Here is a 13,042-nt window from a genome sequence, read left to right as displayed (position 1 = left end):
CTGCCTGGTGTTCTCAAGGCTACATTAACTATGATCTAGTAGAGCACTCTGCATTCACTGTAATAAGTTCTAATAAGCCTCGAACCCCTGCTGGATTTACAGAATTTACAGTTGTAAATGTTTGTTCAATGCTAGAAGTTTGGGTTAAGCCAAGGTTTACAGCCCTTTTCTGGCATTGTCCAGATTGGCCGCATATTCTGTGTTGGTGAGCTGACTGATATGTTGCTGTGCTCTGCAGTGTGACGTATATGACGCTCCATGACTCCAGCTTTGGTCCTGGAGAGGAGTCGTGGGAGGAGAACTCTGCGGAACTGGAGCGGAGGTGCCGGCTGGGCAGCGAAGTGGCCAGTCTCTCCCGCTCCGTCTCCATTGAGAAAAATGAACGCAGCTTCAAATGTTCCTCCAACCTTTGGTACCAGACCTAGCAGTCTGGATCACTGTTATGTGTGCATGCACAAGGTGATTCATCTGCATTCCGCAGGAAGGCAGAACACCATTGAACTCAATTTCCGTTGTTTTACAGGTACTGCTTAAGGATCATAAAACTCATAACCATCTTCCTCATGGTTGTCCTCTGTTCAGTAAGTCTTTGGAGCCATCTGGTCATGACACAATAGACTTTTTGTTTTTGTATAAATGACATGATCCGTGCAAGACTCTACTGTTATTGAAAATGTAAGTTGTGAGATATTAACATGGCTTGTGTGGCATGGTCAGCTTGTGTTCAGCATGTACCCTGACCGAGAGAGACCCTGGAGGATGCTGGCGGTCTCCTCCACTCAAAGCTTCTGTATCCTTGTTGATGCTGTGAGATTGAACAGAGAGCACTGCTGTGTGCTCTTATCCGACTGGCTAGATGATAGTGGATTTTGTATGTGTAATATAATGTCAGTTTTCTGGATGACAGTTTTCAAAGTTCATTCCTGAAAGGTATCATATTTGTCAGAGGGACTTGGCTAATCTTTCTTGATTGTGAGAGGTCTTGCCATCTGCTATTTAAAAAAATTACCGTGGTTCTTATGGACTTAACTGAAGTGATAATACGTGACGAGTAGCTTTGGCTGCCCGACTCTGAGTGGTCTGGTGGAAATGTACTAGAATGCTAATTCTCATGGAGCAGTTTATTCTAATGCACCATCCATGGACATGGTGGTGCACACCATGGAGCATGTGCAGTTTTAGGGGGTGAAAATGGCAGTTGGCATTACATTTACTGTAACTGTGGCATTTCCCTTGACCTGACTGACCCCGTAGCAATGAACCTGACAAACTTTCGTGACAATGCTCTGTGGAAGCTTCAGGTGGGCGGACCCTTTACAACTAGAATGGAAAACAGTCCTGACCAGGAGTACATTCTGATCCAGGTGGAGCAAATTTTGGAGATGGGCTTTCGCAGGAGAGAACAGGTGAGATCCAGATGCCCAAATAACTTGTGACTAGTTTTAGTCCTGAATAGTTTTGTGGTTTCACATGTCCAATGGCTCTTGAATTGGAATTCTGAAGTGCAATATTTATTTATTTATTCTGTTAAGAAACCAATCCAACAAGATATTAAAGAAGAATGTTTATTCTCCAGAATGCAATTATTCAATGCCATATTTTGTTCAAATTTATGACTATAACTTATCTGTAGATGTTTCTAGCCTGTCAGATTTATTCAATGTTGTAGAGCAAATACTTATCAAAATCATGCAGCTGAATATTGTTGTAAACTAAAACTGACAGTAATATATGAAAAACACTTCATGTGCAAAATTTCTCAACCCCCAAGCACCTCAGCCACATCCCACACACACATCCAGTGCTGATACGTTTGTGACAAAGTAGGTTTTCATTGGATCTTCCACACGCAGGTGCTCTATAACTGGACCATTCCTTTACATTCCAAGAGGAGTGATCAGACTCTCACCACGCGGACCTTTGCCATGCTCCCTGGGTATGTGACAGAGCTGGCCACAGCAGTCGTTTTACAGCGGGGTTTGCTTTCAGCAGTGGGGTTTGCATTCACCATGGCAACATTGCAGGTGCTCCCTTTCTATAGAAACCGTTTAGTTTAATTTCTTTAAACAGGGGAACAGGACAGAGATAAAAGCCATTTTGATTCATTTTGCTGTTTAGGAAATGGGCCTAGTGCTAAATACAGTACCTACTAATTTAAAATGTTAAAATATATAATATCTAGTTCAGCAAATGAGGTCTTTGGCAGCACAAGAACTGCTGTGTTGATTCTCCTGGTTGCGTCTGTGTGTCCAGTGCTCCGATCCAGGTTAATGTGCAGGCCTTCCTTCAGGACACTCAGGTCGTTCCTCTCTCTATGACGTACCAGTCGCTTTACGTAACCGTGGAAACACAGGTGCTGATTGCAGGACTCATCCTGGCTGGAGTCTACGTGCTCATCATCTTTGAGGTAAAGTGTGGCATCTGTCACAGAAATTCTGAAAATATATCCAGTCCGAATTATTCTACAAAATTGATTCGTCCATTTCATCATGACAAGTGCTGTAGTGTCTTGACGTGACTGTTGTATAAAATAAGAGAAAACACATAAACAAATAAAGAAAGATATCTAAAGTTTTTGCCAAATGACAGAGTTTCTCTGTGAGTCCTGTTTGGGTGGCCTGTTCTATAGTCTGCCGTAATGGTCAATTATAAACACACCCACTGCTGATTCCTTGTTTAGGTCCTTGAATTGAGCAGTGGGGGAATGAGAGCATGCTGTGTTCAGGTCGATTTTAGGTGCTGTCCTTTAGTAATGAGAACTACTGCCTAATGCAAATCTTTGGACCTGGGACAGAATTCTGGGTAATAAGGCCCTCAGTGTGACATGTCATGGGAATGGCATTATACCTTCTTTGAGGGAAAGGGAACAGAAGAGTGGTGTTTTATTGCTTTTACACTAATTGTTTATGGAGAAAACGTCACATCTTGTAAGTCGCTTTGCATAAAAGTGTCTGCCAAGCAGAATAAATGTAATGCAAATGTGGTAATACCATCAAATAGTTCAGGTTGTTTAAGAATACAATTGAAAATACTTAAAATATTTTACAAATTACACACGATTGCTTTTCTAAAATCATTCTATAATTAAGTTAACTACTTAACATGTATTATGAGGAGGCACCATATCTCAGGACATAGCATTGATACGTTTGATGAGTGCTCATCAGGCAAGTACTGCTATTGACCACTAGGGGTCACCCTGTTCTCCCTAAGGTAGGGAGTAATGTGTAATTTTTTTTCTCAGTTAGATGGCCAGAAACTATTGCAAACCTTATAATTATGCCCTACAACAACTGTAATATTATTTACATGAAAATATCTGAAAGTATTTCAGATTTGCACTAACATTTTTTGTAAACTGCTATTTAGTCTCTCCTATGTTGTTTTAGTTAATTAATTTGTACTTATTCATTAATTAATTTACACTATTAAAAAAACGGTGATGCCAAGATAATGATAATATAACATAACAAGCTGATCTTACCTTTCATGACACTTTGAACAACTCTATCACTTCTTCACTAGCGCTTACTATGATCTAAACACACTAACATCTGCACGTTTTTATCTACAGCATTGTCTCATTGACTCCATTCTACCTGAACATCTATAACTGAGCGCAACAAAATCTTCTCTGATGCAATCTAAGTCTAAGAATGCCTAATCATCTGATGTTGTGTCTGATCTGCGTGGGCTAGGTCTGATAAGGTCCTTGTAGTATGTGCGTCCTGTGAGCTAATGTTTCTCTGTCTCTTGTTTCTGAAAGATGTAGAAAAAGGACGAGCCATTAACTTCAACTTTTTATCCCACGTTTAGGACTGATATCACTGTCTGTCCTGGAGTCATGCAATTAGATCCTGTAAGACAGACTAGAGGACTTTACTACAAAGCACAGTGACTGAACCAGTGTCCTCATCATTAGAAACACACTAGGGTGCCTGACATAGTACATAGTAGCATGCTATTGTCCATCGCACAGGTGGACAAATTAAAGATCTGTGGGCCTTTAGGTCTTGGTCATTTCCTTCATGCAGCTGACATGTTTTCTGATACAATAGATGCAATGAAAGTTGTCTGTCTAAAATGTGTGCCTTTTCATTGTGGATAAACCCTACCACATAGTAATAAAGTCACATAATGCTATAATGCTAGCATGTTTCATAAAGTTGACAGTGTAAAGAAACCTACACAACTATTTCTAGACAAGTGGCTCCCACAGATGTGAAAAGTCAGCTTCTTAATATGACCCCTTCATTAGCACTGCACGTACTTCAATCATCCTCAGAACAAGTCTACAGGATTCCATTTGCAATTAAAATGGCTATTAAACATCTTCAGCTTAGCAGTGGGGTCATAAGACAGCTGGGTTAGCCCACATCTTGCTGGAAGTCAGACTGGCAGCCAGTTGTCATACTCAGGGTCTCTCATTCTCAAGGTTTCTCAGACTGCAGGTCTCTCATAATCCAGGTTTCTCAAACACTAGTTCTCCCCCCACCATTGTGAACCATAGATGAATTCTGCTTCCTACATTCAGAGTTGATGTACCAATATACCAATGACCTTTTTAAAACACTATTTTCACAAATTTAAACAGCAAAAATCAAACATTTTATCAAATGCATTGTTGCTTAAAAGAAGCCGCCGATGATCAAATGAGCATTTATTGATCTATACATGTTAAAAACTCTTTGTTGCAGGCGAAACTTGTGCTTGAAATCTATGAAGCATTTAGCATCTAATATTTATGAATATTTATGTGTTAAATGACACATAAATAATGCATGTTGAATATTTTATAGCAGACACCTTTTTAACATTTTAATAATGCCTTATAGATTATTCATGACAGGTGCTCAAATTCTGTGGTCCTGGTGCTAGCTTATCCAAAAATATGGCCACATTTTGGACTTTATTTGGCTTTCTTCTAACTTTATTTTCACTGGGTTCATAATGTTTATTCATTTAGAAGAGTATCTCAGCCTCTTTCTGTCTTTCATATATCTGAAAACCTCCAGTGAAACTTGGAACCAGGCATCACAAACATAAGCAGACTGTAGCCATGGTCCTTTTTCTGAAAGCAGTGCTCCATCTGTTTGGTGCTAAACCTCGACTTGACTTGATGTAGCTTCACAGTCCTAATGCAACAGTGAGTGTTCCTCCCCCCTAGGTAGGCCGTAGGTGGGTCCCAGCAGGGCTGTGCTTCTCTGTTATCCTAATGGTTAGCTGTTAGCTGGCTTCTGTCACTCTCCCCTACAGTGCTTCTCACCACTGCTTAGTCTTCTAATGATTGCTCATAGCCGACCTGGTGGGCATGAAGAATGCCCTTCAGTCTGTGTGGCACGTGGCGTCCTTAAGGCCCCAGACAATACTGCATTCTCCTGTGTTTTGTCCAATGCCAAGAGTGGAGGGTTGAAAACCCTAATCTTCCTCAGTGATAGGTGCTGCTTTGTGATGAAGCATCAGACATGGATTATTATAGTGATTTTAGCTCTACAACTGAGCCTTATAGATAAAAAAAGGAAGACATGGTTAGAAGATCATTAGCATATTCATGTTTTATGGTACATGAAAGGACTTTCTGAGGAGCACACAAAGTGGCAAAGTGACTCATCTGGGTAGCACTCTGCACAGTCCCCCATGTATCAGTGTTCATTTACTGCATGCAAAAAAATAAAAGAAACAAGGATTTTTATGGATGCCTTGTGCTTCCTTGCTGCAAGATAAAGGCAGATATAAGATAACAGAGGTTAAGGGTATTATAACGTGTGTGTGTGTATATATACATATACTATAGTATACTAGTATAGTATACTATATAGTATACTATAGTATACTATATAGTATACTATAGTATATGTACACTATATAATATATATATTTAGGCAAAACCCAATGAAATGGTCTACAAGCCGAAAGCTGATGTGTGGCTAGTGTAACATCTTCCTTTGCATTAGCAGGTAGTCCATCGCACCCTGGCCGCCATGTTGGGCTCACTGGCTGCTCTTGCTGCGCTCGCCTTCATCGGAGATGTACGTTACTTTGTTCCTGAGCTTAAACACACACACACACACACACACACACACACACCACAGACTGCATCTTTAATGTGATCTTGAGCTTTTGAGGATTTTTTGTCCAGATTAGACTACTCCTACCTTCCTAAATGATGCACTCTGGAATGTGCTCACTTAACTAGAAGTGATGATGATTAGCTTTTATTAGGTGAGAGTGAACGAATGCATTTCCATTTCATTAAATGAATTAACTGTTTGATACCATATGTATGCACCCACTTTATGTACATTTAAGATACTGCTGTAGAGACAATAAACATTTGCATTAACTCAGTCACTGGCTGGACAGAATGACAATAAAATAATTGCTGTAACGGATTCAGTGTAATACATTATGTATATGAAAAGTAGCTTTAAAATGATAAGATATTTATAACTACACTGGTGCGGAGAGCAGAGGAGAGCCTATGGCTGGGGCACGCTACATTAGCATGAGGAAAGGCAGTGAAATGTAATATTAGCCTAATGATGGATTAACAGCATTGTATGGAAGTCCAGAGTCCTGCTTCACTGCTCGGGGTTCACATGAGACCGACGTCTGCTATAAATGTAAAACCAGGACACTTTTGGCCTGTAATCCACCACCGCAGCCCATAACGTGGCTAATGCACTGACGCTCGTTTAGGACAAAGCAGGGAGCGTGCAAGTGCGCGTGCGAGCGCTTCGTGTGGGTGTGTGAAGTGTGCTGTCTGTCTCCCTCGCAGCGGCCCAGCCTGATGACTGTGGTGCAGTGGATCGACTACGAGACCCTGGCCTTGCTGTTTGGCATGGTGCGTTACGCCCCTCCGAGTTCACTACCCTCATGTAAATGGCAGAAAGCCACAGCTATTGACGATGTGATTGCTTTATTTGGGATTATGTACTTTTATTTGCCTTGTGATTCAAAAGAAGACCTTTTTTATCTGGTAATGTAACAAGCAAGCCCTAGTAACAACAGCGCACATCCAAGCAGCTGCTGTACGGCCTTATATCCAGAGCACAGCCCTGTTCAAGATCTTGATGCGTTCACTGGCTGTCTCCATGGAAACAAACAGTGCTCCTTCGGTGCTCACGCAAAGTGCCGGTGACTATACATAGAAGTATTTGTGGAAAGAAATGAGGGAAAATTGAGTCGAAAGAAAGACGGCGATTTGTTGCCTGTGTTAATGCTCCTGTGTGCTGAGGCCAAAGATATTCTGTTGTATTCTGAGTGTGAGAGTTGTGGTAGAATATGCATAATTTACGAACACATTTGCCTTTATTGACTAACCATAAGTATAAACTATTACGTCTAAATGAATAATAAAAGCGTAGATGCTTGGGAAATGTTGTGTTCTGAAACATAATACGGTACTTCATGCTGTTGTATACATCCATTCTGACTTTGACCTTTTCATATCTGCTTACTTCCAGATGATTTTGGTTGCCATTTTTTCCGAGACTGGCTTCTTCGATTATTGTGCTGTTAAGGTGAGCGGGGAGATTCGCTGTCACACATGCCTCTGGCACATTCACAACGAGAGAGGTCCGTACGGCCACGCAGAATAGCATGCGCTCCAGCGTATTCATAAATATGTCCATTCCTCCTCTCCTTCTGCCTCCCAAAATCCCCATAATTCACCCCAAGCCAGGTTACTAGAGGTGCCGAAATGATTTATATTTGAAATTTATGGATGAATATCAAGCTCTTATAGGGATACAGAATCAAATTAGCTGGAACAAATCTTCTTGGAACAATGAAAAAGTATATAAATCTTTGGAAAAATGGGTTAGAAATGATGAAAGTGTTTGAAATCCATCATTGTTGTCTGTGGGGAGCTGGGATGGAAATGCCCGCCCTGTTTCTCCTGGGTCTGCGAGGCCGCAGTTAACGGGCTGTGTACAGTTCACGTATGTTCTGTGGCGAGTGCGAGGGCAGCATGCCTGTGTCCCGGGTGAGTTGAGGGCTCGTAAAACCCAACCACCTGCAAAACAGGCAGCACTGCCTCATGATTATTAAAATGACTCTGGGCATACGCAAACCTGAAAATGAGAGCAGACAGCTGGAAATGCCACCCATGTCCCCCACCCACTGCCACCTCCCTCGGGATGGGCGACCGGCCACCGACACGGCAATCCTCGCCTGCCGTCTGCCTTGCTGGCTGTGTGTGTGTGTGTGTGTGTGTGTGTGTGTGTGTGTGTGTGTGTGTGTGTGTGTGTGTGTGTGTGTGTGTGTGTGTGTGGTTGGTGCATGGGTCCTGTGTAATCATGGAGATGTGATATCACAGGTGGACAGCAGCCCCACCATGCTACTTGATTAGGACGATTCCAGACAGCCAGATAATGTCTCCATAGCGACAACCTTGCACAGCCTGTCTGGTGTCTGGCAGGACCTGCAGAGTGGAGCGTTTTGACTTGTGCTGTGATCAAGCATGTCTCCTCTCTTAGTGTTTCAAGTAAACAGGGAATTCATTCAATGTTAACCAATGACCATCTCATTTGAACAAATGTATTTATTTTTCAGATGTTGTATATGTTGAATAATGTTGAATAATGTAATCCCTGTAAAATTTCCAAATTCTTGACAAAACATGATCGTGTTTATCTTTGCAGATAGAGACAATGAGATAAAGGGATGTATGAAGCCAGTGGATGTGCACATAATGATGAACTGAATCTTATTCGTATCAAAGACTTCTGAAGTTGTCATAAATGTGCTCCACCTTTTGTGATGGCTGTGTTGCATTGCAGGCATATCAGCTGTCGAGAGGAAGAGTGTGGCCCATGATCTTCATCCTCTGTCTCATCGCTGCTGTTCTTTCTGCCTTTTTGGACAATGTGACGACCATGATGCTTTTCACACCCGTTACCATCAGGTAGAGTCCCTTCGTGTGCACATTGATCTCACAATGGCAAACCCAGAGGTGGTGCTGTATTTCCAGAATGTTTAGCATTCTGATTTTGTATATTACTTTCCCGCTTTCACCAACCCATATTTAATAGCACCATGTATGCGCTTCTCACTTGCTGTCAGCCATTTTGTGATTATTTTGCCCCATCTTTATTGTTCTCTTTTGTACTTTTTCGTAACTTTTGTAGCCTTCTCGTTCCCCGTTTCTCTCTGTCTCCTCACTCTCACGAGGTTCTAAGATGGCGCTCGCTGTACTAAATGTTCTTGGGGCATGACTGTTAGCATTAGTCAAGGCTGGCTTCTATCCACACAGGGACCAGCAGAGTCCTGAAGAGCTCTCAGCCTGCTCTGATGGGCTTCTTTAGTTTTAGAGTCGGACAAGGAGACACCAAGTAATGGCTCTTCTTTAGAAGACCCTCTGTCTCATCTGTCTTTTCACTGCCAGTTCAGCCCACTGCCTTTCTCCAGGACTCCTCCATTACAGCCAAATACCACAGCAGACAACAGGGCAGCATGATGGATCATCCCTATTGTATGGTTCCATGCGCCAGAGCTTTGCTGCTGTGTGTCGGGGAGCTATTTTCTGCATGTAATATATGTGCATTGATTGATTGCATTACTTTGCCATTTTAATTCTATCATAGATAAGGCTATCCGTTAACGCTGCCTGGTATCTAGGACGCGTCATGTTCGATTGAGCGCCTGAGCGTGCCTCTACGCTCCATTACTGCAGGCAAAAAAATGGAAACCTGCGTATAGCTTCAGCTGCCTTTGTATCATTTTGTGAGTTTTATCTGCCTGTCAAGCCTTGCTTTAAACCCACCATCCCCTGCAGGATGTCCACCACAGAAATGTGATCCAACTACACATTTCAAACTGAACAGTTAAATGAAACTAAATGTAAACAGTTCCATGTGGAATTGTTTTACTCAGTACACAGAAATAGTAGCGATGCAGGTTTGGAGCAGCTGCTCCACTCCAAACACACGCCATTGCCAACAACTGCATACGTCAAAGTACCGGGCTTTGAAATATTGATGAGGTTTACAATGAACTCTAAGACATGGACTATAAACACACACACACACACACACACACACACACAGATCCATACGCATAGTTGCATAACAGTAGAGACAATTGAAGAGGTGATCTGCTTACACAAATGCTGAGGCTGATTTATCGTGGCTAAAGATTCATTCATCATCTGCCCCACTTCAGACATCCTACAGCCAGGTGTAGATAAAGGGAGGGAGCTCTGTGGCTGTTCACTAGTTATTGTCTTTAGTTGTTATTCGTTTTTGCAGTTTTGCACCCATCCATTATAGTGGCATTCAAGCCACAAGTAACATTGTAGTATTTCCCTGGAATAACATTCTAGTATACTCCTGAAAAGACATATTAGTATACTCCTGGAAAAACATTCTAGTATACTCCTGCAAAGACATATTAGTATACTTCTGTGCACATGTGCGTGTGTGTGTGTGTGTGTGTGCACATGGACAGGCTATGTGAAGTGCTGAATCTGGATCCAAGACATGTACTAATTGCGGAGGTCATCTTCACAAACATCGGAGGAGCGGCCACGGCGGTGGGAGACCCTCCCAATGTCATCATCGTGTCCAACCAAGACCTGCGCAAAAACGTACGTCCTCCTCCCTGCAAGAGTTAACGAGGGATCGGCTGCTGCCGTAGGTGGAAAGGGAGTTATATAAGGTTCTTTAGAAACAGCCCAGCGAATATTCCACTTTTATACAAATGACTCATGACACTTTAAAGTGTGAGGAGGTTGTTATTATTACACAGGCATGTGCACTAATGTGACAAGGCTTCTTTTTGTCATAATGGTGACTTCACTCCACTGCACTATCCCTCTCTCTGCAGCAGTGGACACACACCCCCTTCATATCATTAATCATACAAACATACGAGCTGGCAGCTCTGCGATTACCCACTCTCTCTCTCTCTCACACACACACACACACACACACACACACACACACACACACACACACACACACACACACACACACACACACACCTCACACCTCACACCTCACACCATTAATCATATTCATGTACATCCTGCCAGATTTACTCTCACACACACACAGGTAAGGTGATGTAACTCTGTAGCAAACTGGCAGGGCCAGTGTGTCCATCATTCCCACTGAGCTCTTCCTGTGAGCTGTGGGCGGGGCTGAGGGCGGGGCTGAGGGCTGGGGGTGAGGGTGGGGGTGAAGGGTGGGGGTCTTCAGCACCCTCAGTAGCTCTTCCACTGTATTGCCTGGTGATTTTGTACATTTGCTCCTGCATTACCTTTACTGACTAGAACTTTGGCAAGTATAACGTTGGCTATCATCTCCTTAGACCTTGTGTGCAAGGCCTTTCCTCCATTCCTGTTCCACAACATGAGCTTTAATACTTTAATAAAGCGTCCGCCAGCATGCAGCTGTCTGTCACACACTGACCCTACAACATTACCTCCACTCTGCTGGTCCGGGTTACGTACACACTTGTTGTTCTTTCAAAGAGTTTTATTAGTTGACCTCCACATGCAGAGTTGGCAGGCTACAAGACACTGCTGTCACACCGTGTGTGTGTGTGTGTGTGTGTGTGTGTTTGTGTGTGTGTGTGTGTGTGTGTGTGTGTTTGTGTGTGTGTGTGTGTGTGTGTGTTTGTGTGTGTGTGTGTGTGAGTGAGAGGGAGGGAGAGAGAGAGAGAAAGAGAGATTAGGTAGGGGGTTATGTAGGTCTCAGTGGGAGGGTGTAAGGACATTTTATTCTGATTTGTAGGCTGGTTTACTGCAGGGGAAGGAGTGTTTTTAAGCTGCCTGGCCCTGGGCTGAAGGGTGACGGAGATGTCTGTCAGCCTGAGATACGGCCTCATTTTGACCCTCCTGCAGGCTACACTCACTGTCCCAGAGTGTGCTCACCTGTGCTTTGAGATGAGTGTGTGAATGTGCGAGGTGTTTGCATTAGTGCGGGTTTAAGTGCTTGGAATCGTCTGCGACGGAGGGCACAGACAAAGATGATGACACAATGCATCAGTGGCCCTCGCCAACTGATTGTGCCCAGAGGCTGTGTGGGTGTGTGCGCGTGTGTGTATGCGTGTGTGTGTATGCGTGTGTGTGTGCGCTCGCGTGTGTGTGTATGTGTGTGCTGTTGTTAGACAGAGGCAGAAGTAGATCTCAGAGCGGCTTTCATCTCCAGGTCTGGATAGTGATTAAGGAAGCACTCTCAGGAGACATCCTACCATACGCCATAGAGATAGACTCTGTGTGTGTGTGTGTGTGTGTGTGTGTGTGAGTGTGTGAGGGTGTATTAGAGCTATCATCTACCATACACACACAGGAGTTTAGGTCATTGTATCAATTCTACATGAAAATTCATTCTTGAATGTATGAACGTTTCTGATACAGATAAGATATTTGAGACACAGTAATCTGGTACTGACTACTACACTAGAAAACACTTGAAATCAGCAGTTTTGCAATACATAACACATCTAAATGGAAATCACCTCACACTGCACTTCACCTGCCTGATAACGTGTTATTCATCAAAGCCTCCCAGCTATCTACTTTTCAACCAATTTGCATTAAACTGAATCCAATACACAGAATCAGATACATTACAATGTATATTGAGGGCATATGGCTTGAAATTGAATTCCCCTGCCTAGGAAGTAAAAGACACCTAATGAGCTTTAAATGAGCTATTTTAAATGCAATGACTTAAACTCAGAAAACGTGAAATTCTGGACAGACACCAAAGCTTTCTGATTACTAAACCTAATTAAAGTAAAGGCAGCATTTAGGGCGAGAATTTCACAACATGAATTTTGACGTTGACTCATTTTATAAGCTCACAGCACCATTTTGTCCTCTTTTGATCGTGGATCCCAAATGTAGCCGTTTTCCTGTTTCCCCCTAAAATTGCAAACCTTCCCATCACTTCTTTTGACCTTTTTGTTGATGATGGCACTGCGGACAAGCTGCATTGTAGAGGCTTCATTAAAATGCCCCATCATTCAGCATTTCTCCTGTGCACAGGCTGCAGGAGGTTCCATATTTCTCCTGCATGCTTTCATTTGGGTC

At 42.8% G+C, this 13,042-nt stretch overlaps 1 protein-coding gene across 2 annotated transcripts in view; it reads left to right on the top strand.

The window, feature by feature from the left end:
• oca2 (oculocutaneous albinism II) overlaps positions 1-13,042 on the top strand; it is a 75,148-nt gene that overhangs the window by 11,503 nt on the left and 50,603 nt on the right. For both annotated transcript variants that reach the window (XM_077014716.1, XM_077014715.1), the window contains exons 4-14: positions 239-412; positions 524-581; positions 718-790; positions 1,255-1,406; positions 1,854-1,936; positions 2,254-2,407; positions 5,958-6,029; positions 6,779-6,844; positions 7,467-7,523; positions 8,784-8,908; positions 10,450-10,588. In XM_077014716.1, coding sequence (XP_076870831.1) covers positions 239-412; positions 524-581; positions 718-790; positions 1,255-1,406; positions 1,854-1,936; positions 2,254-2,407; positions 5,958-6,029; positions 6,779-6,844; positions 7,467-7,523; positions 8,784-8,908; positions 10,450-10,588 — 1,153 coding nt within the window. The remainder of the gene's footprint in view (positions 1-238; positions 413-523; positions 582-717; positions 791-1,254; positions 1,407-1,853; positions 1,937-2,253; positions 2,408-5,957; positions 6,030-6,778; positions 6,845-7,466; positions 7,524-8,783; positions 8,909-10,449; positions 10,589-13,042) is intronic.

Source organism: Brachyhypopomus gauderio, chromosome 8, assembly GCF_052324685.1.
Source record: "Brachyhypopomus gauderio isolate BG-103 chromosome 8, BGAUD_0.2, whole genome shotgun sequence".
NCBI lineage: Eukaryota > Metazoa > Chordata > Actinopteri > Gymnotiformes > Hypopomidae > Brachyhypopomus > Brachyhypopomus gauderio.
Note: the sequence above shows the minus strand (reverse complement) of the source record. Positions and strands in the feature narration are given on the sequence as shown.